At 34.1% G+C, this 16,377-nt stretch overlaps 1 protein-coding gene and 1 long non-coding RNA gene across 6 annotated transcripts in view; one reads left to right on the forward strand and one right to left on the reverse strand.

The window, feature by feature from the left end:
• The first annotated feature begins 1,421 nt into the window (after positions 1-1,421).
• On the forward strand, positions 1,422-9,466 carry LOC129924770 (uncharacterized). Its single transcript, XR_008776692.1, has 2 exons — positions 1,422-3,656; positions 8,972-9,466. It is a non-coding gene; the product is annotated as an uncharacterized LOC129924770 (long non-coding RNA).
• A 1,606-nt stretch (positions 9,467-11,072) lies between these two features.
• The window catches only part of LOC106072734 (ADAMTS-like protein 1), a 45,016-nt gene continuing 39,711 nt past the window's right edge, over positions 11,073-16,377 (reverse strand). For all 5 annotated transcript variants that reach the window (XM_056021452.1, XM_056021435.1, XM_056021442.1 and 2 more), the window contains 3 exons: positions 15,778-16,141; positions 12,829-12,976; positions 11,073-12,513 (listed from right to left, as the gene is read on the reverse strand). In XM_056021452.1, the coding sequence (XP_055877427.1) occupies positions 12,368-12,513; positions 12,829-12,976; positions 15,778-16,141 (658 nt within the window). In that variant the 3' untranslated portion in view covers positions 11,073-12,367. The remainder of the gene's footprint in view (positions 12,514-12,828; positions 12,977-15,777; positions 16,142-16,377) is intronic.

Consider the following 16,377-nt stretch of genomic DNA (forward strand, 5'->3'; position numbering starts at 1 on the left):
ACATTACGCTTAACTCTAGAACCAATTTAAAATATTAAACAAAAAAAAATTTAAAGATTTTTTATTTAATATATATCATTTAATTGTAAAATGTTTTACATGTTTCGGATGTTCCTTCAGAGTTGAATATAGTTTACTTCCTAGTCCAAACCTCCCGCAGGACGACGGGGGATGGGAGCGGGCAGGATTTGAACCCTCGATCATCGATGAATCCGAACGACAGTCCATCGCGCAAACCGCACGACCAGGCAGCCATCCTATTATTTATATATGGAATATCAGCCTAGTAAATGGTTGTATATTTATAACTTATCTTTTTAAATTTATATTTACTAAACTTAAATTGTGTCTAATTGATAAAGTACAAGAGGAAATATTTAACTTGACCTCTTGTGTCTTGTGCATGGTAGTATGAAATAAAAGTCTAAGCTGGCAATAAGCATGCAGTTTTGCTTTCAATATAAATCATTATGTATCATTATACAAAAAAAAAATTAGTCCATATGTATTTTTGGAAGTAAAAATATCTTATCCTATAGATTACAAATGTTCTTTCAAAAAGTCAAGATGTATTTGCACTAAAAGTATCTAGATATGTGAATATCCAGTCAAGCATGGCGACTGAAACAAAGTTCTTACATTTTGACCATTACATTCATTTCCTAGATATTCTTATTTCTTCCAAGTTCCTTTCCTTAGACACAGCTTTACCAAAAAGATGTATTGTTATGTTGTTTTTATCACTAAAATTAATTAAAATGGGATACTGAGTAGAGAATTAAAATAAATCTTATATAAATCAATACTTACATTTAAAAAAATCAAGTTTTAATGTGTTTAAAACCCAAGATCAAACAAAGTCTAAAGGCATTCAATTTCATTTTTAGTCAATCAAAACACTTCATTGATTTCCACGACAATTTTCTTGTATATTTTAAAGTCGTCATTTAAGTTGTAGGCCTAAACGAGACTACCCGCATTAAACAATTAATATATTAAATGTTTGGGCATCGGAAGACGTTGGGCTGGCATCCTATGTTGAAGGAGGTGTTGCGTAAGACAGTTTAGCGGCCTATTTACCTGGGATGTTTTCATAATTTAAAGCACCCGTGATTCATTGGAATGTAGTCTGCATCTAGCAGACGTGGAGCACAAAGTTTGTCTCCCCTTAAAGACATGGGCTGCTAAAAATCACCAGCCTTTATAACTCTCCAACTCAAACTGTTACTAGAATAAGACTAATAAGAGGTCAGAGGTCATGTAACAAAACTAAAAACAAAAAGAGAGTGGCTCGTGCATTTAAGAAACAAAACTTGCTTAAACCATGCTTAAACAGTTAAACTTTTGCATTATTAGCATAGACATAAATAAATATAGACTGGCCGATTAAATAGTTTTATGAAACGAAAATTTGTGACTAGTGTTAGACACCTTATTTATATAGGTTAGTTATTTTAGTTATTTAGCGACGCACCATAGTAGACGCATATTGAACGGGACTAGTGACGTTTGGGATATGTTGGGTTAGAGACCGGAAAATCAGTTAGCGTTAGAACACTCCAGGGTAACGACGTGTTTAGTGACAGAGACTTCTACTGTGGCCTTTTATCATAATAAATATATATTAACTTGTTCATCATCGTTGACTACATCTCTTCACCTGTTACAATTGATGTGCCAGTTCTTGTTTGTGTTGTTGGTCAACTACACGTAATACACCCGAACAATTACACCCAAACGATTGCAGAGTAATTGGTTGACTTCAAGACAGCCTGAACTAGCAACATCACAGTGGCGACCCCGAACCTCGAAGCCCGACGAACATCGAACCGGACCTCGAAGCAGAACGTTTACTCAGGTGAGGGTCGTGCACTCGAAGTTATAAGATTTCATCGGAGTACGGCTGAACACAGCAGCATCGCAGAGTGACTTTGTTCTGGATCTACATACAGTCGTCGCCTGTTTGATCGCACGTTCAACGAGCCGTTAACTCAGGGTGACCTTCGTCAGGACCGTAATCATCGCAACGCCTGATCTTCATATGCTGAACCGACCTACAACCAGAGAAACCGTTCATTCATAACGGGTGAGAGATCGTTAGTGAACCTGTTGGACATATTTTTTCTTCGTCATAGGAGCCACATTGAGTATCAAGTTTTACCTCGTCAGTTTCGAGAAGGACAGTTTGCCCGCTGTCAGAAGTATTGTGAGTACTACAAGTTTGGTAGCTAACTAAATCGAAATCGCTCTGTCGTCTTACCCTTGGAGAGATTCTTGTGGAGCAGTTTGCTCATTGAACCGGTTGCTTGCCACGTTTATAACGGTCACTGTGTTTAACCTTTGGAAGGTTAGTGAAGTAATCTTTATCAGTACTGAACATTGACATATCTAGTATTCGTCGGTCTAGACCATACCTAGACTTGTTAGCAGTGAAGTTGTGGAAACAGCTACATCCACTTAATTTCGTTGAAAACCGTTAGTCGTATAACGGAACGTCGTCGGAGGTGACCTTGGTCTCACCTAGTCTACATTGGACAGTTTGGTCTAGTGAAGCAGAGTACAACAGCAAACTTCGTCGTACTACCAGAGTAGCAGCAGAAGCAGTGAACTATTTTAGAGAACCGTTATTCGTCAGCCCAGATCAAGTCATCGTCGAGAAAGTCGTTATTCGTCAGCCCAGATCAAGTCATCGTCAAGAAAGCCGTTATTCGTCAGCCCAGATCAAGTCATCGTCAAGAAATTCGTTATTCGTCAGTCGTCCAGATCAAGTTGCCGTCAAGAGACTGTTATTTGTCAGTAGTCATCTACACAAGTCAAGTCATCGCCAGAAGAACCGTTAACCTATTCGTCAGTAACTGTGTACACAAAGTCGTCGGAACTACACATACGGTCATCAACAGTCGTCGAAGAAACTGGAACATTTTGCTGTGGCATATCAGGACATCTGTGGCATTACGTGGGATACTGGTAGCACCGGAGAACAGAGTCAGAACTGGAAGAGAGGCAGTGGAATTTGTTGTGATCTAGCATATTCGGGAGTCCGAACAAAGGGATCTTTCTTATCAAAAGCTAAGTGCCATTTTTCTTATTAGTGTATGTTTAGATTGCCCTTAGAAATAGATTTTGTCTAAATTTGGTACGTTAGCCTGAGTAAAATCAGGTGGTGCGCCTTAAAACCCGTCGGGGTAGAAGACGTAATTTAGATGAAAAGCTATATTATACGTTTAGGATTGTAATTTGTTTTGTTTGTATAAACGTCATATCCGTTGTTGCCTGGTTACTTCGTGACGTTATCATTGTGTGCCATATTGTCACATCCCAACCCATAGCGATAGTCTCATTTTAATTATTTCATTTGTTTATATTATTTTAAATTATTTATTTTTATTAATTTAATTAGATCTGTATTTTTTTTTTCACTTAATGATAGAAAGTGCGGGTAGGATTCTTTTACTGTGAATCAGACTAAAATAATTTTAGTTTGAGCGGTTAAAATCAAATATGATTTTGCCATGAGAATAATGCCGAAACTGGCTATGTAGTCAAACACTATCGTCTGGCTAAATTTAGATCTGCAAATTGTTGTACATCTCTTTGGTACAATTTGATTATCTAGACTCTACTTTGAAATATTATTAAGTTGAAGATGAATGAAGGTAGTACATTCTAGATATATATATCTTGTTGAAGATATATTTGACACTGTATACACATATTTGTTTCGTATGGTGAAATAGAACCATAATATACTCTAGATCTGGACTCTAGACAGTCTTTGAATTTACTCTAGACATTTCAGTCATACCAGATTTTAAAATCGATCATAGTTGGTCATACTAGATCTAATAGTCATAGTGCTCTTGATAACTAGATCTAAATGGTAATATTATACATACTATAATATACTAGATTTAAATTTGTGTGTAATACTGGACCTAATATACAGATCTGAATATAACCATAATAACTCAGACTAGATTTACACATTTACTAAATCTATAGATAGAGACATAACACTTAAAACTTGTATAAAAGTGTGTAAAAACTTTTAAAGTATAGCCATAACCAATATAGGCTAAGTAAAAATATATATAAAATATAAAACACAATGGCTACATCATCATATGTGGACCTTAAGGAGGTTAAGGAAACCGCTATGCAGGATGGAAAGGCCATGGAGTTAAAAGGAAAGGATTTAGCCGCTTATGTACAGCAAGTTGTGAGGGAAGAAATGGAACGTCAAGATAAAATAAGAAGGGAAAAAGAAGAGATAGAAAGACAAGAAGAACATCAAAGACAAGAGATAGAGAGGCAAGAAAGGATCAGAAAGGAAGAATATGAAAAGCAAAAAGAAGACCAAGAAAGGCAGAGAGAGCATGAAGCTAAAATGGAGAAGATGAGATTGGACGCAGCACAAGCCAGAGCCCAAACTGAACAAAGAAATAACACAAATAACTCAAATAATTATACCACTCAAAGAGACAACCCTAATTCACAGACATGGCTAAAGAGAAAGATACAAAGTTTTGATGAACAGAAGGATGACATTGGTGATTTTCTGAAAAGATATGAGGCAAAAATGTCTACATTTAATATGCCTGAAGAAGAATGGTCTGAAATACTGATAGACTTCGTTCATGGTCAAGCTCTAACAATATGCCAAAATCATGACCATCATATTGATGATAGCTATCAGGTTTTAAAAAGAGAATTATTAAATGCCTATGGTCATAATGCTACAACTTTTAAAAAAAAATACTTTGACAATATACCATCATTAGAAATAGAACCCCAAACTACCATTAATATGGAAAAGGATTTTTTCAATAAGTGGGTAAAATTAGAAAAAGTGACAAACTCTTATGAAGGATTAAAAAATTTTATTCTAGTGGACAACTTTGTAAATAAATGTGATCCTCAATTACAATCTTTTATTAGAGAAAGAAATCCAAAAACTATAGATGAAATAACAGAAATAATGAGAATATATAAAAATGCCTATCCAAATAAACCATTTTCTGATAGGGATAAGAGCAAAGTAGATTTAATAGGATACACCAAAGAAAATGTTGATAGAAGTAGAAATAGAAACAGATCAAATAGTGGAAATAGAAAATATAGTGAAATAACCTGTTTTAAATGTCAAGGAAAAGGTCATATAGCAGCTAACTGTAGAAGAGGGAATAGTAGGTCTGGAAGTAGAAATAGATACAATGAACAAAATAACAGTAGATATAGGAGTAGAGATAGGAATGACAGGGGAAATTATAGAAATAGGAGTTACAGTAGGGAATACAAAAATAAAGGTACAGATAGGGTATATTTCATGGAAGGAAATAGGAACAATTTTGCAGTGTACCCAGGGTTTGTAGATAGAATTCCAGTGGAATTAATCAGAGATTCAGGTTGTAACACTTTGGCAGTAAAAACTAAATTTGTCAAACCTCATTGGTATAAAGGGTTTACTAAGAAAGTAGAATTAGCAGATGGCACGGTAAGGGAATTTAAAGCTATAAGGGTGTACATTGAAACTCCATTTTTCACTGGTTATTGTGATGGCATTGCAATACCAGAAATGAGATATGATATGTTAGTAGGAAACATAAAAGGAGTTAAAGAATGTTCAAGAAAAGAATTAGAAGACTGGCAAAACAAATACAAAACCATAAGACAAAATCATGAAAACATAGAAACACAAAATATAACAAGTATGATTATAACAAGATCAATGGATAAAAAAGATGAGAAACAGGAAAATACAATAAATGTAATAAGTAATGATAAAGAAGAAGAAACCAGTAATGTAATACAAATAGAAAATACAGATGTTAAGGAAAGAGAGATAGAAAAGGAAACACAAAATAGTCTTGAAACACAAATATCTCAAAGTGAAAAAGAAACAACACCCACATTTGCATTAGAACAAATGAATGATAATATTATTGGGAAAATTTATTCAAGAATATCAGATAAAAACAATAATAATCCAATGGAGAAATTTTGTATAGAGAATAAAATATTGTTTAGACAAACAAGTAATGATAATAAGAAAATAAAACAACTTGTCTTACCACAGAAATATTGGAAAGATGTTTTAATCATGACACATGATAATAATTTAGCAGCACATAGGGGAGTAAAGAAATGTTATAGGAATTTGTCAAAACAAGTATTTTGGCCCAAAATGAAAGCAACAATCAACAAATACATAAACTCATGTGACATATGTCAAAAGAGATCTAACAAAAGTCTAATGAATAAAGCACCTATTCAAGAAATGGATGAACCTACAGCACCATTTCAGAAAGTATCTATTGATTTAATAGGTCCTTTAATTAAAACTGAAAATAATAACAAATACATTCTAACAGTAATAGACATGTTTAGTAGATACCCAGAGGCAATCCCATTATCAAATACAAGTGCAGAAAATATCATTAATGCCATAACTCAAAAAGTAATTACAAGACATGGTATACCTAAAATTATATTGAGTGATCAGGGATCTCAGTTTAAGTCAGAACAATTTAAGAAATGGACTAAACAATACAATATACAACACATATACTCTTCGGTTTACCACCCGGAGAGTAACGGTTTATGTGAACGATATGGTGGTTCATTAAAAAGATCACTAACAAAGATAATTCAGAACAATCAGAACAAGTGGGATCATTACATTAACTATGTACTATTTGCTCATAGAAACAACATCCATGAAACAACACAATTTTCACCATATGAAATAATACATGGAAGAAAACCCAGAGATGAATTAGATGTTTTTAAAGAAAATCTAATAGACAATGAGAATAAATTAAATAATGACAGTGAAACAACAATCACAACAGAATTGAAAGAAATATGGACTCAAGCATATAACAACAATAAGAAGTACAAACAAAGTGCTCATGAGAATATAAATAAGAAAAGACAATTGATAACACTAGAAGTAGGAAACAATGTATTAATATTGATAAATGACCTGAAAAATAAAATTGGTAAACAATGGAAAGGTCCATTTAAGGTGATAAAACAAATTAGTGATGTGAATTATCAAATTGAAATAAATGGGAAAATTAAAACATATCACATAAATAATTTGAAACTGTATCATGATAGAGAAGATGAGTTGATACAAAACATTCAGGAGGAAATAGAAAATAAATTTTCAGAAAGAGAAGAATGCTTGATGATAATAACAAATGAAAATCATAATGAAAATGATATTAAGGAAATACCTGTAATAGAAACAAAAGAGAATCAAACTTGGCAAAAGATTAATCTTAATAATTTAACTAAGGAAATGTCAAAAGATATAACTAAAATAATACAGGAATACAAAGAAATTTTTTCCAGTATACCAGGAAAAACTAATATTATTAAACATGACATTAAAGTAACAGACACAAAACCTATCAAGCTTAAGCCATATAGAATACCGCTACATTTACAAGACAAAGTAAAGAAAGAAATAGACAATTTACTAGAATCAGGTATAATTGAACCATCAACATCTCCTTATGCTTCACCAATTGTGATAGCCAAAAAGAAGAATGGAGATATAAGGTTATGTATTGATTATAGGAAACTTAACAACATCACAGAATTTGACCCATATCCAATGCCAAATATAGAGGATATTTTACATAAATTAAATGGAGCAAAATTTTTTACTAAATTGGATTTAACTAAAGGTTATTGGCAAATACCTTTAACAGAAAATGCAAAACCTTACACAGCATTTGTAACACCATATGGTATTTTTCAATGGAATTATATGAGTTTTGGATTAGTAAATGCACCTGCCACATTTAATAGAATGATGAACATGATAATTGGAAACAAAGAAAATGTTATTTGCTATTTAGATGACATATGTATTTTTAATAATAGTTGGGAGGAACATTTGGTAGATGTAAAAGAAGTATTCAAAATAATAAAAGAAAGTGGACTTACAATTCAAGCAGAAAAAGTAGAAATAGGATTGGAGGAAATAATTTTCTTAGGACATAAAATAAATAACAACATGATTAGCCCTATTGAAGATAACATAAAGAAAGTACTTAATATTGAAATACCTACAACAAAAAGACAAATTAAAAGCATATTAGGAATAGTAAATTATTACAGAAAGTTTATAAAAAACTTAGCAGAAATAGTGAATCCACTAAATGACTTACTTAAAAAAGGAAAACCTCAAAAAGTAGTTTGTAATGAGGAATGTGTGAAAGCTATTGACAGAATTAAAGATGTTTTTAGTCATGAACTAATATTAAGACTACCTGATAAAGACAAAATATTTTATGTCACAACTGATGCATCTGGTAATGCTATTGGTGGTTGTTTAATGCAGAACTATGATAACTTACATCCTATATTATATGTAAGTAGAAAATTGTCAGAGGCAGAGAAAAAATATAGTGTCATTGAAAGAGAAGCCTTAGCTGTAATATGGGTAATTACTAAGCTAGAGAGTTATTTAATAGGAAGGAAATTCATATTATTAACTGATCATAAACCTATTCAATATATACAGCAAAAGAGCATGAAAAACAGTCGTGTTTATAGATGGTTCTTAGCACTACAGGAATATAAATTTGAAGTGAAAGCTATTAGTGGAGCTGTGAATATTGTAGCTGATTTATTGTCTAGAATGACATTGAAGTGAAACAGTTTTGTAAATAAACTATGATTATATTGATTATGTAATATATATTAATATATTGACACCATTTATATGTTATGAAAAGGGAGATAAGTAAAGTTGATGTTAAGCATTTAAAAGTAAGTATGGATATTTTTTTTTGTGTGAATCATTTCATATATCATTGACGAAAGTTAGTTCTATGGAAAAGGGTGAGTATAAAAGAAAAATGGACAAAAGCGTATAAAAGGGTGGTAAGAAAAAAATGTATTGAATGTGTAAATAAAGTCTGTAATTGTTTTTTGAAATATTGTATTTTATCAGATTACTGCCAGTAAAGAACATTTGAGATGTGTAGGACATGCCCATAAGATGCCACATTTTCCTCCATGATGAACTGTGTACCAATGAAGATGATTCTGGAATGTTATGAACTGTTATGAACATTGACATGAATATGAGGAACTGTCAAGATGAAGATGTCAAGATGAAGAGATCAAGATTTTATGTTTGTGGTCTTCCCCTTAAATTGAAAATGCCCTTGTAAGACTTGACAGTAGTGGAAAAATATTGACATATTTTTTTTTTTCAAAGGGGGGAGGAATCTGTTAGACACCTTATTTATATAGGTTAGTTATTTTAGTTATTTAGCGACGCACCATAGTAGACGCATATTGAACGGGACTAGTGACGTTTGGGATATGTTGGGTTAGAGACCGGAAAATCAGTTAGCGTTAGAACACTCCAGGGTAACGACGTGTTTAGTGACAGAGACTTCTACTGTGGCCTTTTATCATAATAAATATATATTAACTTGTTCATCATCGTTGACTACATCTCTTCACCTGTTACAATTGATGTGCCAGTTCTTGTTTGTGTTGTTGGTCAACTACACGTAATACACCCGAACAATTACACCCAAACGATTGCAGAGTAATTGGTTGACTTCAAGACAGCCTGAACTAGCAACATCACACTAGCAATTTTGTGTACTTTATTACACAGCATTTATGAGCAGTATAAAAGTTAAGTATTCATATCTATTTCAGCCACACACCTATATTATATATACATATTACAAATATGTAGTTTTGTTTTATCTCTAAGACTGAAGATCATGCAATTTTTCATAATTCGGAAATCCGAATACAATAGATATAGGCCTACATGTTTTCAAGCTACATGAAGTTACTTCCTTTTTCCAGTCTATATTTATTTATGTCTATGGTTATTAGTGAAATAAGTAAAATGATGAATGACGATGTTGTTTATTTAATATGCATATAAAAGTGCCTCGGAGGCTCGGGATACACATCAGAGACCAAAAGAAAATCCGCTTGCTTGCGCTAGCTGTGGCAAAATATGCAGGTCGTAGCTGGGGCTGCGTTGACACGGGAAATAAGGCATTCCTCATTAATCTTCGAACTCGAAGACAAGCCTTATATATATAGATATATATATAGATATAGATATATAACAATACATCTTTCCCACGTATATTTTCTATTATGGATAAAAATCATAACATATTTGCAAGTTTAAGAATATTTGTGTGACAAAATGGGCCATATTAATGTAACTAGATCCAAATACTATTATTAAATCGCACAATTAATAATTGATGAACACTGTTGTAGTGTTGGGAAACGACGCCACCAATACTATGATGTGTAATTCTGTAATGACCTAAATATCACTGGTAAGAGAAGTGCTCCTTCCAGTGTGCATGCGTAAACATAGTTTAAAGTACAAACCATTTTTATTGGATAATATCTAGGATTTTAAGTTAAAAGTTTACATTCTTTAGAATGTACTGATATATTTTTTTTATTCTTATAGTTATTCTAGCGTAGGATTTGCATAGTGAAGTTAGAAAAAAAAATTATTGTCTCCCTTCTCAGTGCAGACGGTTTGAAATGAATCCATTTTCCATGTTATGTCAGGTGCTAAATGTCAATTATATGTAGCCTATGTCTATTGTTTTCATGTGTTTAGAATTAGAAGAAAAGGAAAGGAATCGTTCTGTTATCATTGTACTTGAAAACAAAACAGAAATTCATACAAAGTATCACTGTGTGTTGGTCGCTGAATGTATTGTTGAACTTGTGCAATGTTTTCATTTCACCCTCTTTGGTCACCTATCACAATAGTCAAATCTCGGCTTATCATTTACAATTTGACTGTTTTTAAAGTGACTCCTAGTTTGTAATTGTTCCAAACAAATGTCAAACAAAAAACACACAATACTTTTTTACAAAAAGTCCTCCAAATAAACTGTTTCTATTATTTGGAACACAGAGACAGACTATCACATCTACAGTGAAGTCAAGAACATCATTTTGTTTAGTTTTGAAATGAACAGACTCCACCAATTATCAGAGTACAAAAACAAACAAACTAAACACATTGAATAAAACCCTTCTGATAAAAGATTCTTCTGTAGTGTATAAATATACAATAAACTTTATTTAGCATGTATTCAATACTTGTATTCAAACTACAAAAAGACAACATCCTAATTATATATTAATCTTATATAAATATAACATACATAAATATAGTAAATATTAGACTTGTATCTCAATAAAAGCAAAACATGTGTCCACTTTGACTACAGACGAGTATGGGCTTGGTCTCACTAGGAGAGAACACAATATCTCAATAAAAGCAAAACATGTGTCCACTTTGACTACAGACGAGCATGGGCTTGGTCTCACTAGGAGAGAACACAATATCTCAATAAAAGCAAAACATGTGTCCACTTTGACTACAGACGAGCATGGGCTTGATCTCACTAGGAGAGAACACCAGCAAGAGTAAATTACATTGAATTAAAATGCACATTTTCTTTTCATTGCATGATTTTAGACATTTTACAATAAAAGCCCAGGCATAAAATCTATGAACATAAAATCTATGAACAGTATGATAGAATCTTTTATTTTTTTCAAATAGCGAATCTTATGTTTTCAGCAAAATGAACGATAGTCAGCGTCATTCTGACTTAATGGTCAAGTAATAAACTTTTTTTTTGACATTGTTGTTTCATTATACAATAAAACAAAAATATAAAAAAATAAAAAATCAAATCTTCTTTCCTTAATACTATGTCCTGCTTCAAATAAAGATTAGTACTAGGAAAGTACACTTACTAAACTAAAGCTCTAAATAAAGATTAGTACTAGGTAAGTACACTTACTAAACTAAAGCTCTAAATAAAGATTAGTACTAGGAAAGTACACTTACTAAACTAAAGCTCTAAATAAAGATTAGTACTAGGAAAGTACACTTACTAAACTAAAGCTCTAAATAAAGATTAGTACTAGGTAAGTACACTTACTAAACTATCTGTTGAAATATCTTCTCGATATTTTTAAAAGCTTAAGTGTTTAAACTGGTTCCCCATTCACTTCTAAAATACAACATGGAAAGAAAGAAAATATATCGGCAATGCATTTATTATAAATTAAAATATTTTCAATGCTTAAACGTATTAATTTACAGTATGAATGCAATATTTACAAATGTAATGACTATTAAATATTAAAAGTCCAATATATTTTTCGATTTTGGAGGATATTTTTTTTAAATATTTATATTAATATAAGGCCGTTTTTTTTTAAAAGCTTTGCATTTTAGCAGCCATCTTTGCAGAGCAGAAGGAGGGCCTACTTTGATAGTGTATGGATTTGGTTTAAAAGAACAGATGTAGAACTAGAACTACTTTTCCTTGCGCCGAGTTTTATATTTCTTCCAAGAGGAAGTATCGTTCATACAGGAAGCACAACAGAGTTGTCGGAAATATAAATAGCGACACACTTTGATGGTTCGAGCGAATCCACAGCGTTTTGATTTATCAACACAATCTGGAAAACAGAACAAAGATCATTCTCAGTTTATAGACCTACAAATAAGATCAAGGAAATAATAAAAATACAGGAGGCAGTCTGTTTCTAGGGAGTATCATAGCTTTAAGAGCTTAAAATAAGCCTTAAAAGAATGTAACTTCTTCAAAAACAAACTCTCTAGAGTCTAGAGCTAGATCTATTTGGAATCCATATTATTGTAAACATGGATGTTGAGTAAACCAAAAACTAGAAATGCTTCTGGACAAACAATCACGCACACACAGTCACATACAGAAACAGCCACACACACACAAATGAAGAAAAAGTACTTACTTTTGGTACATGCTGGAGACCTACATTTTTTGAAGGACGCTGGTTTGGAGTCTGCTGGACACGCAGATGTTGAAACAGCTTCGCCCGCTTCCCAGGCGCAGGTTAGTGCACGTGTTTTAACTCCATACTGGCCACATTTGGCTTGGCACTGGAACAGTAGGTTACAGGTTACATTCTTATTTTATGTAGTTATACAGTAGGCTACAGGTTACATTCTTATTTTATGTAGCATACAGTAGGCTACAGGTTACATTCTTATTTTATGTAGCATACAGTAGGCTACAAAGAAGCTTATACAAGTTTTATGTAGCATGAAGTGTAGGCAAATCTTACACATATGGAACATTGCATCAAGAGAAAGGCAAACCCTAGCCCGAAAATCTCTACAGACTTTCAAAATTGCTTTTAAAAAACGCAAAATTTTGGAGGGAAGGGGTCGGGGGAATCTGGGAGAAGGTTTCCGTTCTGCCCTTAAACGCTCCGTAAAACACAACTCTGCTCGATTCGGGATTCGAACTCGGGCCCCCTAATAGGTATCTAAGCGGTTATGATATCTCAGCCACACATTCCTTATACTTCGTTCCCAAAACGTTTTTGTTTTTCGCTTTGTGCTTCTCTTTCAAATCCTGAAACGTATTTTAACTCTTTGAATGCCCCTCCCTAATCCACCTTAGGCAGACCCTACTTCCACTCCAGCCCAAAATAACCAACACCCTGTACGGCAGTGCTGAACAACTGAAGAAAACAGCTCACTTTTTTTTCCTTGGCACAGTCTGCAAAAGAGCTCACAGCTCAGCAGCAATAAAGCTGGCTAGAAGAAGAAGAAGAAGAAGAGAAAACGTATTTTAATCTTTTCGACAAATTGACCAATCAGATGTTATTCGTTTCTTTAAGACTGTCAAAGTAGAACAAGGTGAACCAGCAGAAAACAAAAAGTGATAAGCAAACAATGGAATATATTTCTTATTTATTATTTCTTTTGTTAGCGCAATGTATAAATGCAGGCATATTTTTTTCAAAACTAGTCTAGTAGAAAACTTTTATCTTTAATACTGGGTAGGGTGGTGTAGCTAGCATGGCCACGAGGAGTTTAGCGTATAGACAGGAACAGGAAGAGAAATATATATATATATCAAACAACTAGACTAATAGCTACTTTTAGTTTAAACTTTTACCCCCCCCCCCCTCCCCACCCCGCCGAGACTGTCTTCCTTGCATAATCAAAACAATAGCCGCCTACAAGTTAGGCTGTTTGACACTTGAGTCACGTGGCTTTCAAAACATCAGGTATCATTGTTATGCTAATAGACAGACAATTTTCTCTGATTCTGTCTGTGATTATGTCGACGGTAGGACACGTATCTGTCAACAAACGAACTAGGTCACTAGATCCAAAGCTCTAGTCTAATATGTAACAGAGCTCGTCACAGCACGTGGCACATTATTGTGGTAGCTATAGACAAAATAAAGGATAACTTAGTTATCTGACATTCATTAACATCTAGGGTCAAAGGTCAAATGTATTTTTTTTTTCCCCATTTGACGTCGCTAGGAACGATTTCGTGAAATGAAATGCTTTAAGAACTCGTCCAAAAATTGTTTATTTAGCCTCGCCAACGCCATCGTGTTGAAGCCGTGTGACGTAGTGGAATTTTTCCCCCTATGTCGTCGGAATGATTTCATTAATAAAAGTATATTGACTCCTTGATCGGTTAAATGGTTTGTTTAAAAAAAAATCCACGAGGATCGATGTCTTTCACATATTGCTCGCATTTGATTATATAGACATAAAATTGCTCGTATTAAGTTTGGATATTTACACGCACATTTATTAGAATCTTATTTGCCTTTGGCTGTTGTTACGTTGCGATACTACGTTTTTAAAGGAAAATAATAGCTTGGCTTGAATATTCCTTATCTATGGTCAGTCGTGGCCGCATCTGTAATTTAGTTTTGGCCTAGAGTGGTCCCTAGTCGCTATTAAGCGATCGATGGCCGGCTAGGGTGGATGGAGTCCTCCTCGGGGCTTATCTCCATATTCTCTTCTCTCAGTAACCTTGCTACCTTGGTGCTGCTATCATTATATGTTACTTGTCATGTTTATTCACAATTTGTTACACCACTAAAAGCTAAAACTTGGGGTCCTGGTTTCGAATATGGGTGAAGACTGGGATTTTGAATTTCGTGATTTTTAGGGTGCCCCTGAGTCAACCCAACTCTAAAATGTACCTGACTTTACTTGTGGATAGTAAAGGTGGTTGGTCGTTGTGCTGGCCACATGACACTTTGCTCGTTAACAGTTGGCGAAAGAGACAGATGACCTCAACATCATCTCCCCTCTAGTTCGCAAGGTCCGAAAAGGGAATTTTTACTAAAAGCTTGACACTCCATGCATGTTTCATTAGTTTAATTACTAACAGCTGCCTATACTTTTAGAAGAAGTATGCCAGGTTGGACATAATACTCTCATGTACACTTAGAATAAGTGTGCCAGGTTCGACTAATCACATAATACTCTCATGTTTATAACTCCTCTCGGACTAATGATTGTGGGTTTAAAGTAGAGTTAGAGATGGCCTCTAAAAGAAACAGTTGGAGAGCTCTCACAAAGGCTGCGGGACAAACATTTGAGACTCAAAGGAAGGTCATTTTTGAAGACAGGCGCAGAAGACGGAAAGAAAACTTCAACAGACCGCCAGCGGACAACGGCTTTGTTTAGACGAGATGTGGGAAACTATGCAATTAGGTTTACGTAGACATGTGAAACACAGCACTCATCCTGAATCTTCAGAATCGAAGACTTTTGCCATTATTATTAGAGTATTAAGACTAATCTTATATGACTCATGTTCATTACTCCTCCCGGACTAATGATTGTGGATTGAATGCTACATTTTACAAATAGTACATGGGACACAATGATTGTAAACACAACAATTCCACACTCACCTCAGACCACTGTCCGTGATGCCATGTGGCACAATTCTGCCCGCACAATGACGTAGTCTCAGGTTTGACCAATCCTGCTTTCTGACATTCCTCCTCCGGGACAAGCGTGACCATCTTTGGCGACATCCTGGAACATGTGACGTTTCTGGTGATTTCCCCACTGGAGCCACATACTGCAGTGCACTGGGACCACAGGCCAAGCATGTAGGTCAGTGGGTCGGAAGGGTCGGAAGGATCTTTCTGAAGTTCACCTTCGTAGCTGAGGAGTTTCGGGTCAGTGCTTTCATTCTCTTTAGACTTTTTGTTAGGTGACCTTGAGTGCTGTGTCCAACTCTTATACTGCGACCACTGCGGATCATCTTCCCTGTTCGAAACCAATAATAACATTCTTGTTAAAGGATTCTTTTTTTCTTAAGTCGTTTTAGTGGGTTAATTGGTAGAACGCAGGGCTATAAACCTTCGATTCAATTCTGAATGATCGCTGGAAAATATTAAACACTGACATATAGGCAACACAAGCTAGAGCTTAGGCCCCAAAGAAATATTAAACACTGACATATAGGCAACACAAGCTATAAATTAGGGCCCCAAATAAATATT

This window comes from Biomphalaria glabrata, chromosome 1 (genome assembly GCF_947242115.1).
Source record: "Biomphalaria glabrata chromosome 1, xgBioGlab47.1, whole genome shotgun sequence".
Classification (NCBI taxonomy): Eukaryota; Metazoa; Mollusca; class Gastropoda; family Planorbidae; genus Biomphalaria; species Biomphalaria glabrata.